The sequence below is a fragment of the Pelobates fuscus genome, chromosome 4 (assembly GCF_036172605.1).
Source record: "Pelobates fuscus isolate aPelFus1 chromosome 4, aPelFus1.pri, whole genome shotgun sequence".
NCBI classification, from domain to species: Eukaryota; Metazoa; Chordata; class Amphibia; order Anura; family Pelobatidae; genus Pelobates; species Pelobates fuscus.
The window spans coordinates 100,967,851-100,987,667 of NC_086320.1; the positions used below are offsets into that span (position 1 = coordinate 100,967,851).

Consider the following 19,817-nt stretch of genomic DNA (forward strand, 5'->3'; position numbering starts at 1 on the left):
AAAGGAATGGAACATATCAGCTATGAAGAAAGGTTAACAAATTTAAACCTATTTAGTTTAGAAAAACGTCGCCTGAGAGGGGATATGATAACATTATACAAATATATTCGTGGCCAATACAAACCATTGTGTGGAAATCTATTCACAAACCGGACTTTACATAGGACACGAGGCCATGCGTTTAGACTGGAAGAAAGAAGATTTCGTCTAAGGCAAAGGAAAGGTTTTTTTACTGTAAGAACAATCAGGATGTGGAATTCTCTGCCTGAAGAAGTGGTTTTATCAGAGTCCATACAGATGTTCAAACAGCTACTAGATGCATACTTGCAAAGACAGAATATTCAAGGATATAATCTTTCAATGTAGGGTAATAACTGCTTGATTCAAGGATAAATCTGACTGCCATTCTGGGGTCAAGAAGGAATTTTTTGTCCTAGCTTGTTGCAAAATTGTGCTTCAAACTGGGTTTTTTTTTTTTTTTTGCCTTTTGGATCAACAGCAAAAAACAGGTGTGAGGAAGGCTGAACTTGATGGACGCAAGTCTCTTTTCAGCTATCTAACTATGTAACTATGTAACTATAAGATAAGGCCAGGGACTAATTAAAGTATTTAGAAAATTGGGCAGACTAGATGGGCCGAATGGTTCTTTTTTTTTTTTTTTTTTTAATTTCAAATTTTTATTCTTTTTATGTGCATATAGTTTTACAACATCGACATGCAATTGGTACAAAGGTCAAAATGTGACTGGATATAAATTTGAAAACATATGTAGCAAATGTAACAATAAAACATTACAATTGTATATTGATTCAATAAAGGTAGATTAGTTATACAAAGAATCATAAAAAGAGGTTTAACATGAAATATAAGTTCGTGGGTCCACTTCAAAGATAGTCATACGGTTTAAGGTTCTGTTGCGACTTTGTAATAGAAGGTTCTACTAACCTCAATGAGATGAATTTGTGTGGGTGGAAAAATAGTGGTGGGAGTGGAAAGGTAGGAGAGGAAGGGATGGGAGTGGGGGAGGGGGGGGGGATGAGGGGTTTAGTGAGTGGTTGTGGTTTCCATGAATTTTGTCCAAGGTTTCCAAATATTGGTGAACTTAGTGTAGTCCTTTGACTTGGCGAATGTTATCGCTTCGAATGGTTCTTATCTGCCGTCACATGTTTCTATGTTTCCTTTGTTTAGCTGTATTCCCAGGAATCTTGGTACTCCTCTATTCTTTAGCATCATTCAACTCCCCATAAAACTTACTTTTCCTCCTGGAAGAAATATTTAGACCATCTCAAGATGACAATAGACTGATTGCTCTTTTATGGATCCTCTCCCTTCCCCCCAATGGCCTCATACCTGTTTTTTCCTTTTATTTTCTGTTCTCTCCTTATTCTGTTTTTCGCATTACTGGGATGTATGAATGATTGTTCTTGTACTTGTACACTCACGGTTTATATAATACATGCAATCTTGTGTCTGACACTGAATATTGTACTTTCAAATTAGTTTATTTGAATTTTTTTTCTAGAAATGTACCGAATATTTTTATTTTTTTTTTAAATCTTACTTTTCCTCTCCTCTCCTCTCCTGGTCTAGCCTGTCCAGGCAGCTTCCAACAGCACCTATACATTGTTTAGGTAAGTGATGTTCGTGGCAATTTCTTCTGAATTCAGGATGGCAGTAAGGTGGCATTCAGAGCATGCATCCATGACTTGATTGAGCTCGCTCTTTGGCTGACCTCTCTCACTGTCTGTCTGTATCTGGGATGGAGAAGGGGGGTCTCTGAAACCCTTCCGTGCACTTTATCTGCTGCTGGGAGCAGGCAGTACACAGGTAGTAGGCAGTTCTTGAAGAGCCGCTGGGTGCCTTCGTTGCAGTTACTGAACTTCCGGCACAGCAAATTTCATGCCGAAACTTCAGTGACGAACATTTGACTGTGAGCTGTAGCCTCTGAGTCTGAGCCTCAGGACTAATAGTAATAAAGTACATTTTCACAATCTGTTCTCTAGCCCGGCTCACCACTATCCTGACACCTATGATAGAGATGCTGTTGGTGGTTCCAGGTAACAATTTGCATATGTTTAAAAAAACAAAAAACAAACATAGCACATAGACTTATTGTATTTGTTTTGGTGAGTAGAATCATTACCTTCAGGCTTTTTGCAGTAAACACTGTATTTTCAGAGAAAATGCAGTGTTTACATTTCAGCCTAGGGATGGCTCCATGGGCCACTCCTCAGATGGCTACAAAAGGTGTTTCCTAGGGTAGTGCTGCACACTGTGCAGTACTGCCATTCAGTGTCTCCGCCATCTGCATGCAGACACTAAACTTTCCGCATAGTGTTGCATTGATTCAATACATCTCTATGAGGAGAAGCTGATTGGCCAGGGCTGTGTTTGAATCATGCTGGCTCTGCCCCTGATCTGCCTCCTTGACAGTCTTAGCCAATCCTATGGGAAAGCATTGTGATTAGTTCACACAATCACTTTTGATGATGTCAGGCATGCAGGCAACAAGGGGGGGTGGGTGGGGCTAGACGGTGGTTTTAACACTATAGAATCAGCAATATGTGTGTGTGTTCCTGGCCCAATAGTGTTCCATTAAGTGATGAGTCACAGCCACAAAGCCATCACTTTAAATTAAAATTAAAGAAAAAAAATAAACATTATGTCACCCCTGATGGCGACTTCACAGCTTGGTGTCAGGTGGCGGTGCGGTGTGAAAAAAGGTGAATTCTTCTTCCCTGAACATGTTCCTCAAAACTGCCGCCATCCGAATCCGGGAGGTCCTCTTCAGCTCCTAGCATTTCATCTGCCAAGAGCGGACGTCAGTGATGTACTCTCACGCATGGGTGAGAGTACAGCACCGAGGTATTGGCTTGTTTTGAGTTATTCCTCCAGCTGTTGTTAGCAACCGGTGAGGGAAGTGATAAGACTTGGCAAAAATAGCCCCGCCTTCTGTTAAGTTTTGTCGAACATGAAGTAAGGTGAGAAGTTAACAAGGCAGAGCGGCTATCAACCCCTGTCCATTACACTGCAAAACATGTCGGTAAAATGGAATAATAATAAATGACCAAATGATTTACATCTAAATAACAAACCGTTTGTAAGAATATAACAGACCATTCTAGATCCGCTGCTGCACATCGTGTGCGTCTGTTGGTTCTCTGCCAGAAAAGATGCTTACATTATACACTACATAAGAAACTCTAAGCTTCCACAGTCTAGTATTTTATTACATTTAAGGGAATCCATGTTTTCATTTCCATTTTACCACAATACATATTGAAATCCAACAGCTATAGGAAAATAAAGCTGAAAGCAAAACAGAATGACTCATACATCAATGATGTTACTTTCTACTTACAGTTGCATTTCTTCTGCACAAATCTGATTTTACACGCTGTTCGGTAAGTAGATAAACGAATACGATCCAAATCTTGCGCGCCTAGAAAATGAAGAGGAAAAGTAAAGATTGGGCATGTAACGTTTATACTCACACAACTGTGAGTTGTGAAAGAAAATGAAATGTAGAAATTCACATCTCTTTATCCTACCTCCATTTTAGCTCCCTGTCAAACATTGTTACAAACTGTGCTTTTCACTTGGCAGCCAGCATAGATAAAGTATACAGAGAAAAGTCAACTGAAATCAATGTTTCGATTTCTCTTCTTCATTCAAAAGGTTTGCTCCAGCTTTGATTTGTCTGAACTGGATTATGGTGTAATATGCAAAATCTTTAAATACAAATGTAAAAGAAAAAGGAACGTCTCAAAAACAAAATAGAAAATAGTTTAACACAAGTTACAGGTCCTTCTCAGTGGTTTATTTATGGTGTACATTTAAGAAAAATGTCAGTTCCGATTTATTCTTTCTGCTTAACGCTAGCATTGTTGCGAACACTATATGTGCCAAATATTAAAGAGACACAATCACCACTGATGGTGACATTACTGCTGGGGGTCCGGTGGCTGGGGGGAAGCAAAGATGAGTTCTGCTTAACTGGACCTGTCCCTCACAGGCGCATCCATCTTCTTCCGACCGATCCTCCTCAGCGCCATCACTGCTGTACTCTTGTGCATGCGCAAGAGTCCAGCACTGAGGTCTATGGATTGGATGGAATTACATTTTCAAATGGCTGTAGCCACTGGTGGAACTAACATGGTCGCAGGAGTCGCAGCTGCCACCGGGCCAGTCGCTCCAGGGGGCCCGGTTGCCCTATTGACCCCTGCGACCGGGGTGCCCACCAGCATTTTGGTGTGGCCTCAACTGCGCGGAAAAACCGACGGGGCCGCATTGAAGGAGCCCATCGGGTGGCCCATACTCTTGAAGCCACACGATGGCAATGGATTTCCTTTAAGAGCGCGACTGGGCCCCAGTTATTATGTCAGAGCTGGGAGGAAGTGAGAGCTTGACCTGGAGCCAACAGAGCGCCGCACAGGAAGAGAGGAGGGAGTCAGAGTGGGAGCTCTGTCTCCCATCAGCATGAGACAGCCACTGGACCCCAAGTAAGTCACTAAATAGCAGTAACAGTTACCAGTTTGTGTGTGTGATAGAGAATATCTGTATCAGTATATCTGTGTGTGTGTGTCTGTATGTCTGTGTGTGTGTGTGCCTGTATGTCTGTGTGTCTGTGTATATGTGTTTGTCTGTATGTATGTGTGTGTGTCTCTATGTATGGTTCTCTGTGTGTATGTTTGTATGTATGTGTCTGCGTGTGTATCTGTTTCTCTGCATGTATGGGGGGCGCGGATGTATGGGGTGGCCCCAGGGCAATTTTTGCACCGGGGCCCCGTAGTTTCTAGTTACGCCTATGGCTGTAGCCCCGCCCAGTTTCTATAAGTGTCAGATGTAGAAAATAGTGATCCCTACACTGTCTCCGTATATCTCTTTACTAGGTTGAAATTTCAGTGAAGATTCTAACTATATGAAATACTAATTTTTCATGGGTGGGTAGATCACACATAACCGCTCTGAGTTACAGTCAGCAGTAAGTGATGAGGTATTCTCCTACTAACAGAGTAATAAAATGCTGCAGATCTCAGGCAGGACAGTCCCAACACTAACATATGGAGAAATTGTTTACATGAATATGAGAGTATTAACATAAATATTCCTGTCCCTACAATGTAAACCAGTTTATGAAGAGTACATTGATCCTACGATGGATTTATAAAATTACTTATCTCCCTTACCCTTCTTTGTGTACAAATCACATTACTTGCGCCACCTATTAGAAATATCAAGTATTAAATGCATTATTATTTTCTAAGAAGAAGATGTTACGATTTAAAGGCCTGTTTACTTAATGCTGTATATCCATAGCTTGTGTCAGTCCAAAGTTTAATATGTTTTGTTTTACCCATAGTGCATTTTCTGATAATCAAATCCCTGGCTATTGCTCAGTCATGAGTGAACTAAGTAGAAATTCACTTGTAGTAAAACTGAGAGGTCACTTTTAGTCACAGTGGCTTTGTCCTTCAACTCTGTTCATTCATAGGGCTATAGTAATAAGAAACAAATATAACTGTCTTTTTAAATCCCAGCAAACTGTGCCCAGTGTATAAATGCAATTAATCAATATAGTATGCCTAAAGCTGTGAATAACTGAGTTCAGTTCTAGATTGGTGGACCAGCAATGCTCAGACAGTAGATGGCACTCTATTACTTACCGTATATACTCGAGTATAAGCCGACCTGAATATAAGCCGGGGCCCCTAATTTTACCACAAAAAACTGGAAAAACGTATTGACTCGAGTATAAGCCTAGGGTGGGAAATGCAGCAGCTACTGGTAAATTTCTAAATAAAATTAGATCCCCCAAAAATTACATTAATTGAATATTTATTTACAGTGTGTGTGTGTACAATGAATGCAGTGTGTGTGTGTGTGTGTACAATGAATGCAGTGTGTGTGTGTGTACAATGAATGCATTGTGTGTGTATATAATGCATAGTGTGTGTTTGTATGAATGCAGTGTGTGTGTACAATGAATGTAGTGTGTGCATATAATGCAGAGTGTGTGTTTGTATGAATGCAGTGTGTGTATATAATGCAGAGTGTATATAATGCAGAGTGTATATAATGCAGAGTGTATATAATGCAGAGTGTGTGTTTGTGTGAATGCAGTGTGTGTGTATATGATGCAGAGTGTGTGTGTGTGTGTGTGTTTGTGTAGTGTGTGTAAACTGGGTGGGAGGAGGGCATTTTTATTTTAATATGGTTATTTTATCATTTTAATATTGTTAATATTTTATTTTATTATTGTAATATTTATTTGTTTCTTTTTTTTTTTTTTCGTCCCCCCTCCCTGCTTGTTGCCTGGCCAGGGAGGGGGCTATCTCAATCCATGGTGGTCCAGTGACATGGGCTGTACAGGAGGGGGGCCGGGAGCAAGCTGTTACTTACCTGTGCAGCAGCTCCGTTCACCTCTGCGGTCTGCGTGCTGCGCGGAGTCTGGCGAGATTTACACAGGGAGCTGAACGGAACGGAGGTGAACGGAGATGAACAGAGCTGCTGCACAGGTAAGTAACAGCTTGCTCCCGGCCCCCAACAGGACCGCCAGGCTTGTAATGAGCCCGGCATTCCTCGTCTGTATTATGGCAATCTAAGTTGCCATAATACAGACCTTGACTCGAGTATAAGCCGAGGGGGGCTTTTTCAGCACAAAAAAAATGTGCTGAAAAACTCTGCTTATACTCGAGTATATACGGTACTCCGTTTCAGTAAATTGAATAGATACATCGACAGATGAAGCACCAACCTCAAAATAAACATCCATTCCACGCTCTCATTTTAATCGAATTGGTCTCGATTCCGCTGATTACACTTCCTAACACAAATAACTTGACTGCACAGCTGGGTATTTTGATTTAGCAGCTCAATCCAAAAAGTTAATTCTACCAGATTTTAAATGTATGTTCCAAAGGTAAATATAAACCAAATAAAGCATGGTCAATATAATAAAGTCTAATAATAATAATAATAATAATAATGATAATAATAATAATAATAATAAAGTGTTTAACGAGGAAAGGTATATTTAGCTGTTAGTTATTTTCAAGTACGTCCTGGGATTTTGATATTATGTCTATTTTTGTCACAAAAGACAATGGTCCACACCACAGGTTACCATCCTACTTTAAAATATGAGGCACTTCATACCTAATGTACTCCCTTTGCTTTGTCACTTATGTTATTATTTTTTATTCTTTACAAAAATGTATTCCCTTAAGACATGGTAGTTCATGAAATCAGAAATAGCAAATCTCTAATAAACAACAAAACATTTACAAAGCTTTTGAAAGTTTATTTTACTGGTGATTAATGAAGCATAGGCACAGTTCTGTCCCTCTCACTAAAACCTATCCCAATAATCGTTTAAGCTCTTTGATGCATTAGCAAAAGTTATATAGGGAATAACAATTACCTCTCCTAGCAGACTTGCAAGGACTGAATTTTCGTCCTGGATTCCCCTGTTGACCAAATTTGGCTAGCACATAAAGCGTTCATTAGAGGTAGTTTCATAAAACATGCTAGCTACGCCAAGAAACTAAGACTAGCTAAATATGCCTCGCTTATTGCGGAAATTAGAACCCAAACACACTCAAACAAACATGATCCTAACTCTACTACATATACTAAATTACTCCATCTCCAAACCCAACTTAGAGATATAGAGCTGGGCAAAATTACATTTTTGCTTAGAAAATCTAAACACAATTTGTTTGCCAACGGGAACAGGGCAGGTGCCAAACTGGCTTCACAGATAAAAAAAAAAAAAAGATCTGTCGCCTCCAGGATTGCATTCCTAGAAACTGACATGGGCAAAAAAACGTTAGACCCCCAAGCTATTGTCAACCAGTTCGCTACCTATTATAGTAAATTGTACTATACAGACGGTCCTCCCTACACACTCGGAAATTGACAATTTCCTGATGGATCTTGACCTTCCCCGAATGTCGGAGGATGATTTTGACCTTTTGCAGAGAGCTTTTTCTTTAGACGAACTCACAGAGATAATTTCCTACCAGTGTGGCAGAGGAGCAAACGAGAGCTGAGCAGCACAATAAGTAATAGGAAAGCATTATGGGTAGTAACTCTGTAGCTGATATCACGTGGTTCAGGGCTGACTGAACAGCTACAGTTAAATGTAGGGAGACAGGACTTCAACGTTATCACTTGTCATAACAATAAATAAATACATACTGACTATACCTTATTGTAGGCAATCTTACGGCCATTTAAACACAGTTTATACATTTAAACTATAAAAAAAGAAATGAGGAAACTTATTTAGGGTCAGATGACAAGGATGATCAGAATTGCATACTCTGCATTCATTAAAGGAACACTGTAAGGTTAGGGGTGCAAACAGGTATTCTTAATGTTAAGTAGCAGTCCCTGTCCCCATGTGTATAAGGCTGCCCTCCTCGTGCATTAAAATAGTATACGTGTTTCCAGCATTAAGGCTCTCTTAGAGTCGATGGTCCAATCTAATGCTTCTCACAGAGGATCAATGGGGACCTAATACTGTGAGTAGATGGTCCAATCTAATGCTTCTCACAGAGGATCAATGGGGACCTAATACTGTGAGTAGATGGTCCAATCTAATGCTTCTCACAGAGGATCAATGGGGACCTAATACTGTGAGTAGATGGTCCAATCTAATGCTTCTCACAGAGGATCAATGGGGACCTAATACTGTGAGTAGATGGTCCAATCTAATGCATCTCACAGAGGATCAATGGGGACCTAATACTGTGAGTCAATGGTCCAATCTAATGCTTCTCACAGAGGATCAATGGGGACCTAATACTGTGAGTAGATGGTCCAATCTAATGCTTCTCACAGAGGATCAATGGGGACCTAATACTGTGAGTAGATGGTCCAATCTAATGCTTCTCACAGAGGATCAATGGGGACCTAATACTGTGAGTAGATGGTCCAATCTAATGCTTCTCACAGAGGATCAATGGGGACCTAATACTGTGAGTAGATGGTCCAATCTAATGCTTCTCACAGAGGATCAATGGGGAACTAATACTGTGAGTAGATGGTCCAATCTAATGCTTCTCACAGAGGATCAATGGGGACCTAATACTGTGAGTAGATGGTCCAATCTAATGCTTCTCACAGAGGATCAATGAGGACCTAATACTGTGAGTGAGTGAGTACTGCGTGTGCATTCAAACTTTCTCACACATAAGTATTAAATCAATGCTTTCCTATGGGTCTTTTGCTTGGTCTGTGCCATGGAAGCACTTCTAGTGGCTGTCATACCAACAGCCACAAGAGGTAGACTTAACCCTGCAGTGTAAACATTGTAGTTTTTAAAAACTGCAATGGAAGAGCTGCCCAAAGGCAGATCCCCAGCCGTTATAAAACTACAGCATCCTTACAGGGATCCACTAGGTACCATTATCATTAACTCTCAATTAAAAGGTTATTGTGCCTTGGCGCGGTGTGACTTTCTGAGTTTAAATCATTTTCCAGCTGTTTAGCACAGACGTAGTGTACTCAGCAGTGACAGAGCTTAAAATACATTGTACAGAACAGCACTTGTCAAGGGCGGCAAATGATTGAATAGGAGCGTCAGCCTATAGCAGCCAACCATTGCTTCTCAGTGTCTAATACTCTACTAGAGTCTGTTTGACAGCAACTAGTAGGTGGGGAAACAGCAACTACACAAGGATGCAGATATACTTCCAGATCACTTCATTAGGATGGTGTAATCTTGGTGCTTAGACTTCAAATGTCCCTTTAATTGTTTGGGTAAATAAATATAATAAAAACAAAAAAATTAAAAATTACAAAAAAAAATCTTCTACAATGACTTTAGGATCAAGAAATGCAATACAATTCCCTAAGAAAATACATCTTTTGATGAGTGATTTTAAAGCGTAATACATGACCTTCTAAAAAGTCCTATTGAACTCTAGTCATTTGTTAATGCTTTAACAAACAAAAAAAAAAAAACCAACAACAAAAAAAGTGCATAATCATGACCATCGCTATACTATTCCACATTCATTTGTGGTCCTTCATTGCCAGTATATTAGCACTATGAAATCACAACTGTGCAACAATTTTCTAAGAACCAGTAATTTTGCAGTAAAGTGCTGATGCTCTCAAAAATCAAACAGACATAATCTAAAATAAACAAAACTGGGATACTTACGCATTTCTGCAAACAGTTGCCTTCTTTCTGCCATGTTACTCCCCCTTTTTCCACAGTCCTCAATCATTCTAAAGAAAAACAAAGCAACAAGAGTATGTTTAGGAAAAAGAACAGCAATAATCATTGCATGATATCCAACTCAAAACAAGTCATTATTTATTTATTTTTCAACAAAAGTACCAGACACTTTGCACAACAGAGGTTACAGTACAATTGAATTCTAAATTTATTAGGCTATTAAAAGACTTAATGATGTCAAAACAGTAGCAGTTTGTGCATTAAGTACGAGACGGAGCAATGCGGTCGGTCATTAGAACTTGAGCTATTATCCAAATACTTCTGGTCGCTTAGTGACGACACAAGTTGAATATCTTAAGAGAAGGACACACTTTCAAGAAGATGAAAAACTTCAGCTAATGGAAGGTAACAAGACCTTCCAGAATGGATCTAGCCCAGCATCATCACTAGATTAATTCAAACAGTGATGGAAGAATAATTCCCTTATAACCAGTTATCCTATCTTTTAGTTGCCTGTCAGTCTTTCTAGAAGAGGTCATTGGAAACTTTGCATTTACCGCAGTTTCTCTAGGACTGAATGGTGAATCTATGTAGATAGAGCCTATTCTTTGGAGCTCATGAGAACCCTGGACCATCATCTACTTATTGTAATCTCCCTTCATCTACGAGTGTTTAAATGCATAGTTACCATTACTGCTAGATTGTTTTGTGTATGTGTCAATAAAAAACAAAATTTAAAAAAAATCATATTAATATAAGTTCTAAAAAAACAGGTAAAAGTGTATTAGCAGTATCCTCTTCATTATTAGTACAGCACTTCCAAAAATGTTAACACAATATAAATGCTGATGGAAATGATTCTTTCAGGTTTTCCTGTTCCATTAAATATGAATTATTTCAACACGTAGTAAAGTGATTGTACTACTTTATAAAGTTCATTTAAAAGATGGACACAAGAAGGTTGTTGATTCAGTCAGCATTTTATGTGGTGATTGTGTAAAGACTCAATTAGATATGGAGTCGGACAGATTATTAGAGTTTCAGATTTTATCCTGGGCGTCGGGATAAATACTTTGGTAAATCTCATTGGCTCCTGGTGTCACATGATTTGATGGGGGGTAATTGCTAGTTAGATGGATGCTTCTGATGACATGACATGAACCCCAGAGGGATTGGCAGAGACAGGATGAAGAGACATAGCAGGTAATTGATGGAGAAGTGAACATTTGATAAAAATGGAAAAAATTGAGTTGAAAAGTTATATGGTAAATAAATTGCTGGATAAATAGTCACATCTGAATTCATATGTCTAAAGTGGACATAACCGTTTGATGGACGGCCAAAAGAAGAAAATGTAGTCTTTTTTTTTGTGTCAATCTTTCTTTTATTAAAGGCATATAAGATGGGGTACAAAAGAGAAAAGGGGGGAAATGTACGAATGTTTTACAGTATAGGGTTAATACATCTATCATCAAGGTTAAGTTACATTTCCAGAATTGTGATGCCTCATTTTTTAAAAATTTTTGTTGTTAAACTTTAGTTGGAAAATACAAGCTATGGATCCTAAGATCCGTTTGGTAACATGCTAAATTATTATAGTCAGACATTTGGTAACACATGGGTAGACAGTAAGCTGTTCACAAGTTAAAGAAAAACTTTGCTCCCTGAGATGCGTATGATTGAATATCACCATTTTCAACAGGCGGTCTCATCAAGCTAAGGTACACTGCCCTAGGGCACATTTGTAAAGAGAACATTAAGCTAGTGTTGCAGGCTATTCTGGGATATCTAGGCACCAGATACAAAACAGTTAGCAGTTGCCTCAGTTGGTGATAGATTAAGTATCTAGCATGCACAGATAAAGTAGAGCGATGGATAAGACGAGGAGTGTGGTGTAGTATATGAGCCACAGAGGACCTACAAGTCTCTTACAGGTAGATGGGGCATATGTTAGGAGTAGGTGCCCGTCTGAGAGTCATAGTGCATAGTCACCCTACCCCTTGCAGGGGGAATGCATGTTTCAGCACGGCATCCTGGGTCCCATATGTCTTCGGTCTCCGGTCGTGATGCTCCGCCAGCACTCTCCAGCACCTTGCCTCCGTTAGGGTTGGTCTGTACGGGTAAGTCTCGGGTTGACTTGATGAGTCGTGTGCGTGGGTGGAGATGTGGCCGGCTTTGTCAGGCCGATGATCGGACCCAGGCCTGCATTTCTTGGTATACTGCGTGGTAATGGGCATCCTGGTGTGTTGCCCGGGTCTCCGGTTCCGCTTTGGACCTTCTCTGGGCCTCATTGGCTCGGAGGGAGATGTCGTCCGCACTCGCCGCTTCGGTCCCCGGTTCTGTGTCCGGCCGGAGACCGCTCCAGAGGCTGGGGGCATGTGTCTGCCTAGTTGGCGCCGGGTCGCTGGTCGTATCCATGTCGCCAGTGCACACATTGCTGAGTGGAGGGACCTTCCTCTGATCTGGAGTTTGGTCCAAAAGTGATTGCCGATCCGTTCAAGGAATACCCAAACGTTTTCAGGTGGCTTAGTGAGGGAGCGTTTTGGCACTGTTTGTGCTTTGGCCGCCATCTTGATCGGACCGTTATAGTCCTGGTTAGCCTCGAGTGTCGTCGCTTTTTGGAGCTGTGTGTGGGGGGTAATCGACCCCCACGAGGACCGGGATATCCCCCGCCGGTCCAGAGGGGGGGGCAGCAGGGCAGTCGTTAGGTTGCGCTTGAGAGCAGGTCCCAAGTCGGGGGATCGGCCGCCTCCCCCAGGCCTCGGGCTCCGCTCCAGTGTAGGCCGCATGGTCGGAACTTGTGCTCGCAGTGCGAAACTGTACAAATCGGGTGTCTTTCCGTGCCTGGTAAGGTCCTGGACCTGTTTTCGGGTCTCGTGTGGTGCTGGCCACATTAATGTAGCCGGGATTGCTAATATTCTGCCCGTTTTTGCCGGAGCTCTCATAGAGCACGTCCTGCCATGTTGGCTGTCAGGCCCCGCCCCCTAAATGTAGTCTTTTTTAACATAATAATCCAAGCTCCAAGCTAAATTCATAAAAAGCCAAGGAAAATATCAGTGAAGGGAGAGCGGAAAAGAATATAAAATATTTCACAAAACATGGTTTCTAAACATGTACCTCAATATGTACATATTATCTAAAAAAAAAATAGCACAGGGCTGTTTATACAGGGTGGGCCAAAATTCTGAGTAGGATTTGACAGGTAAATACCTTGTTAGTAGTTCCATTTTTATTTTTTATTTTTTTTGCAGAACATATTATAACCGAGTCTTGGGAGATTCATCATGGGTAATTGGATAACTATATGAAGGAACAATAAATAAACATACTGGAATTTTATTGGTGTGAGATATTGGGATACGATTTGAAATTTTTACTTCCTGTAAGGGAAAGTCTTCCTGAAATGTGGTTTCAACATGATATGGCTACTGGCCATACAGTCAGGGCCACAATGGACCTCCTAAGACAACTGCTAGGTGAGTGGATAATTTCAAGATGTTCCCAGAATAATTGGTCGCCACAATCACCCGTTCTTTCATCTTCTGATTACTTACTGTGGAGATATCTGAAGGAGCTGGGGTACGAGAACAAACTGCATACTTGAGAAGCTCAAAGAGACTATCCATGAGGAAACTAGAGCACTAGAGCCTCAAACATTAACTAATGTTATGAACAATACAATCGAAATAGCCCGAGTGATTGTACCATTGTGGACAGGGTTAAAAAGTTGAGTTTCACTTAACTTATCTCCCTCAAAGAGCTAGTCTCCGGTGTTCTGCTTTGCCTCTTTGGCTGAGATCATCAAAATCAATTATTTCATCCAATCAAGTGCTTTCCCATAGGAAAGCATTGGAAGACTAGGGCGCATGCCAGGCAAAACACCATGCTGAGCCAATCAGGCGAGTCTTCCTCGAACCATCTGATTGAAATAGTTGAGTTTTACTTCACTATTATTTCAGTTGAAGCTCCTCTAGCAGGTTAACCCCGCAATGAAATCAATGACGTTTTTGCAGAACAACAATGTTTTCAGCTGCAGGGTTAACAGGGTTGAGGGGGGGAGAGGGGGGCATGGCATCTAGACCACTTCATTGAGAAAATGTTGTCTAGGTGCCTATAGAGTCCCTTTAAGGGGGAGCTGTCACTTCAGTTACTTATCCTTATTTTTTAAAAATGTTTTATTCTTTATTTTTGAGGTGCGTTGAAATTCACGTTGGTTACATGTGACATGGTTACAATGTACATAGGTAAAGCATAAGCAAGATATGTTTGTCGTACGTAACGCACCATTTTTTGGTAGTATATAACGTGGTTAAACATGGTTAAACATTGGACATAACAAAGATTTTACAAGACGTGTGTATAGTTTGCGGACCCGATATGTCCTAGGTGTGTCAATGTATGCATGTCTCTTTAGTGGTGAGTTAGGTATCCGGGTGTTTAGTTGGTAGTCGACACACTTTGTGGTGTGGTTGCGAGTCTCTAGAGTTAATATGCTAGATGTTCAGGTGCCTCATGTTGTGTATCTGGGTACGGTTCTTGGGTGTCAGTTGTGCCGAGGCTTGTCCCTAGCCCGTTTTGTGAATAGGCTCCCAACATCTGGGGTGGGGAGGGGGGGGGGGGGTGTTGGGCTGGGGGACGCCAGCTGATTGCAGTAGAAGTGCGAGTAGCTGCGCTAGCGTGCTGTTGGTGTCATGTCTGTCACTGTGCACTGTGGAGAGGGTAAATGTGTTCTACAGCTGTTGACATAAACTTTAAAAGCAACAATGCTTAACTAGGTTACATATGAAAAAGAAAACGAGATAGAAAAATGCAAATATCTTCTGCCCGTGTAGCCTGGAAAAGGTAAACTTAGTTAAATGTGGATCTTCCCCGACTTATCCTTATTTTTAACAATTATGTATTTGTGAAAGGTGGAAAATAAATTTATATGTAGAAATCCAGAACCTCTTTATCCTGCAGCTGGTTGTCTCCATCATGGCTTACTGTTCATCATTGTGATATGCTCGGTCCTTTGGACCTGGCAGTCATCACACAGAGAAGTTAAATGAAACAAGATTTCAATTTCTCCTCTTCTTTTGCAATGTTTGCATTGGCATTGTCTGAACTGTTTTATGATATATTGTTTTTATTCAATGGTGCAAATTCCAGAGACATAACATTTATTAAACTTTATTTAGAAAGCACCATAACATTCTGCAGCAATGTCCATGGGTACAACTGGTACAGTAAAAAGACAAAGGTACAATACAGCTAAGAGACAAAACATAATTTGACCAACAAATACAGGAGTATGTGAAGGCCCTATTCCTGTGGGTATTTACAATCTAGAACAGTTCCCCTACAATACTAGTTAAAATAAATGTTATCCCACCCCACCAAAAATGTTATTAGAAACTAGCATCTCAAAATAATTCACATAGAAATTATGCCAATGACAACAAGTCTTACAAACCATGTTTGATTTATGACATTAAAAAAAATGTCTATAAACTAACTGCCAATAATGCCTGAATGTCATATTAGGCCGCATTCTTGGAGTTTGCAGTTTAAACGCTGGGGAGTTCCAAAAACTCTAGGCACCAAAACAAATATCATTTTATAGGTCTTGGCTTAATTTCCCTGCTGTGTTTTTCTCCCTTTTCAAATCTCTTTAGTTTTGCTAATTTAAGATAACATACATATAACAATTTTATACAACTAAAATGTAATTTAGAACACACATAATGTATCCTATTTACACAGACTGATTTCTAAACACATTTATTGTAGGTTAAACGTTATATTGCTGATTGTATTGCAGTGGGGACCTTGTTACACACTCAGACACACGAACACTATGGAGCTCTTAGAAAAGAGAGGCAGATAGATTTGGGCCTAAAGTAGGAATTGTCACTCCTAAATAGGGACATTTACGTCATCCTGGCTACTTCATCTCAATGAACCAGGAAATCGGGAGGGTTGGAAGGCTGTTGCTATCTACTTTCTGCACCTTCCACTCCTTAATTTGTACCTCTCCGCATTCATGAGGCAGTGAGGCCTCCTTGCTGGTTAGGCTGTAATTTGGGTATTGCAACTGCATGTCCCCTTTAATCCCTTAAGGACACATGACGGAAATATTCCGTCATGATTCCCTTTTATTCCAAAGTTGTGTCCTTAACCCCTGAAGGACCAAACTTCTGGAATAAAAGGGAATCATGACATGTCACACATGTCCTGTGTCCTTAAGGGGTTAAGGGGTTAAAGCAGGACATGTCCTAATTGAGGCACATTTCAGGGTTGTGTTACATATAAAAATTTTTGTTAATATAGCAAAAGCACAGAAATAACATAATTATAGGGACACTATAGTCACCAAAACAAGTTTAGCTCAATTAAGTTGTTTTCGTGTATAGATCATGCCTCTGAAGTTTCAATGCTTAGTTCACTGCCAACACCTATGTATGGGCACCTCCTGCATGCTCTCTCCAAATGTGTTCAGTTAAATCATCAATAATTAAACCTATACTTTTGCGATGCACTGTCAAGGGACCTGGGATGTGGCCATTAGTAAGTTAACAGACAAGATGGCTGATATTATAAACTATTGCCTACATTACAATCAAAAACATTTAGCGACTTTCAGCCAAATGCAAATTTAGCAAATTATTTTTCTGCCCAAGTCAGAAAACATTACAGTCTTAAAACCATGCCAAAAAAATGAGATTTCATAGTGAATTTAAAAAATACAGATGCCTTTGTGGGTTTTTCCATTACCTCACAGGTTCAAGATTACAAAAAGCCAAGTTTTTAATAATGCTAACAGGTGAGAGGTGTGTAATTAACTGATTGTGCTCCATAAGAACAGTGGGTTTCTTTGAGGTCTTCAAACAGGCTTTAAATGCACTTTGCACATATTTATTATGTTCCGTATTTCACTATTTCATAATTTACTTTAACCCTTTGCAGCGGGGGGACCTTTTCAGTGTAAAAAAAAAACCCATAAAAAAACCTGTCTACAATGGAGGGAGCACCCACAGGGAGGAAGGGGACACCTAGGTTCTGCAAGGGGAAGATTTTAGGGCCTGTTGTCAGCATGCAGTGTGCGCTGACAGACACAAAATATGCACAGAATTCTTGGCTGCCAATGTCACGTTTGCTGGGGGTGTAACTAGCCCTGGGCACACAATTACAAGCTGAAACACTGCACATACAGACTGCTACCACCATGACCACTTCAAATTACTGAAGTGGTCATAGTGGTTGGAGTAACCCTTATATAGGTCAATTGATTAGCAAGGAATTGTTTTTAAATGTTGCTTGCGCAAAGCATCAAGTCTAGGATGGTGTCTGTGATGTGATGAACCATGATTCCTCACTGTTGGCACAACCAAATAGCTAAGCAAAGCAGATAGTTAAAGTTAACTATTATTGTTCTAAAAGTTATTTAAAATCTCCTTTTCTTTCCTTACAATTAGATAACTCTCCTATATACTAAACGGACAGAGAGAATTGCAACAACGTTAGAGCATGTGTTCTTGCTAAAGGCATCATGGAGTAGAGCCCCTGAAAAGTAAACGTGCAAAAGCAATAAGTATTTTTTAATTTCTTTTTTTTTTCTTTTTTTCTTTTTTTTTTATGAACCTACCTTTTCTAGTCTATTTACCCAGGTAAATGCTGAAAGTGTTTTGTGGTGTGAAGGAAAGAGGAATTGTCACTTCCAGTGACTGTTCCTTCTTAAGTGTTTAGTGTTATTTATAAGGCCCATTTTCATTCATTCAAAAACGGTTATAGCAAACCTCCCAAGTGTCCCTGTTTACATTTTAAGGAGCTCCATATTGTCTGTGTCTGAGTGTATAACAGAGCTCCACAGAAATAATACTCACAGTAATGTGTCTTTAAACTACAATAAATGTGTCTAGAAATCGGTCTGTTTAGGTCTATTACATTTTGTTCTAAATTGCACATTAGTTATACAAGGTTTGCCCACATGCAGTTCATTTAAACTTAACTTATATGAGCAATGACACTTTAGCAGGAGGCATCTTTTAATGTATATAGCTAGTTCTTAAACATTAAGTACTAGTTCAGGGTACGATATGAAGATGACTGTCACTAGTTTATGCTTGGGACTGCTCTCTGCTTCCAGAGTATTAGAATAGTTTTGCTTGTCAGCTCATATTCTCTAATGAAAAGGCAAACGTTTATCCAATTAAGAATGAAATACACAATGTCCACCATTCGCTGCCAGCAAAATGTGATTCCAATTTAACAAACTGAAATACTATGAACTCACCAATGAGAACCCATTTCAACTGCAAAATAAACAGCACATTTGTCTGCTATTGGATTTTAAGAGATACATTATTAGTGTTATATTTAGTACCAATCAAACATATACAGGGCAGAGTATCAGTAAGCACATTTATAGTGTATTTCTAATATATGTGCTGGCACTGTTCATATCTCCGTATACAGGAGGAAGTAGATGATTTGCTTATATAAACTCTGTTTAGCCTCCTAACCTAGGTCGTTCTAATGCATGCTTCCCAAAACTCTGTCCCTCCAGATGTTGCTGAACTACAACTCCCATGATTCTCAGCCTGTTTCATTCATAGAATCATGGGAGTTGTAGTTCAGCAACATCTGGAGGGCTGGAGTTTGGGGAAGCCTGTTCTAATGGGTGCTACACAAGTAATACTGCAACTTTAAAAATTAGGAAGGTTTTTTGCATATGCTTGAAGTGTCACTTTAAGGCAGAAAATATGTGGCCCGCATTTCATTGCTATAGCAAATGTGATTGTACTTCCATAGCATAATTAGGCCGCAACCAGAACATTCTTAGAACACTATAAAAGGACACTGTCACGGATTAGTCATTGAAGTGGCGGTACTGTCTGGAGTCCCCTGGCTCCATCCTTCCCTTCAGCATTAAGCTGTTAAACATTGAAATGTTTTAATGCTTAACCAGCAGCAATCAGGGGGCTGTGATTAGCTGAGCGTGTCAGCTGACTGCTGTCAGCCTATCACAATGCTCATTTGCAGGCCCAAATTGGAATGGCTCGAAGGAAGTGTACACTCTCTGTCTTAGCTATACCTCCAGTTTGCACCAGGCTGTGGACACAATTTGACGTGCTGAGACTAAACTTTAATAGCAGTCACGAAAGCCAAAGCTGCTACACAAAAAGATCTATCTATAGAAATTATACAAAACAAAACTGAGGAAAGAGTAACCCCCACCAAGGGAGAACTCCAATGCTGATATATATTTATCAAAAGAACCAGAGTGGGGGGGGCGGGGCCGGACCGCCGACGGGATCAGACGTGCTCCGTCTGAGCTCCCGCTTCAGGGCCTTAAACTCGGCGCTAACTGGGGGCCAAACTCACCCAGCAACACACTCCGGCGACCACATAGACCCCAAGCTGCTGATGAATGCGGGGATACCTCCAAAGACCCTACCAGGCACCAACGGTGACCCGACAGAGGCCCGAAGCGCCAGGGAGCTTGAGCCGGGATGAGACGGCCGCTCTCCCGGGTCTCCAGCTGGCGTCTGGCTCTCCCCCCCCCTCTGGACCGGGGGGGTTAACCCGGTCTACACAAACATCCACTAATGTGCCAATCTGGGCCTCAAAAAGCGACCCTGCCATG

General features: G+C 40.5%; 1 protein-coding gene across 18 annotated transcripts in view; it reads right to left on the minus strand.

Annotated features, from left to right (window-relative positions):
* DTNA (dystrobrevin alpha) overlaps positions 1-19,817 on the minus strand; it is a 297,949-nt gene that overhangs the window by 130,465 nt on the left and 147,667 nt on the right. For all 18 annotated transcript variants that reach the window (XM_063451409.1, XM_063451411.1, XM_063451405.1 and 15 more), the window contains exons 2-3: positions 10,175-10,242; positions 3,362-3,442 (exon numbers count right to left, since the gene is read on the minus strand). In XM_063451409.1, the coding sequence (XP_063307479.1) occupies positions 3,362-3,442; positions 10,175-10,241 (148 nt within the window). In that variant the 5' untranslated portion in view covers position 10,242. The remainder of the gene's footprint in view (positions 1-3,361; positions 3,443-10,174; positions 10,243-19,817) is intronic.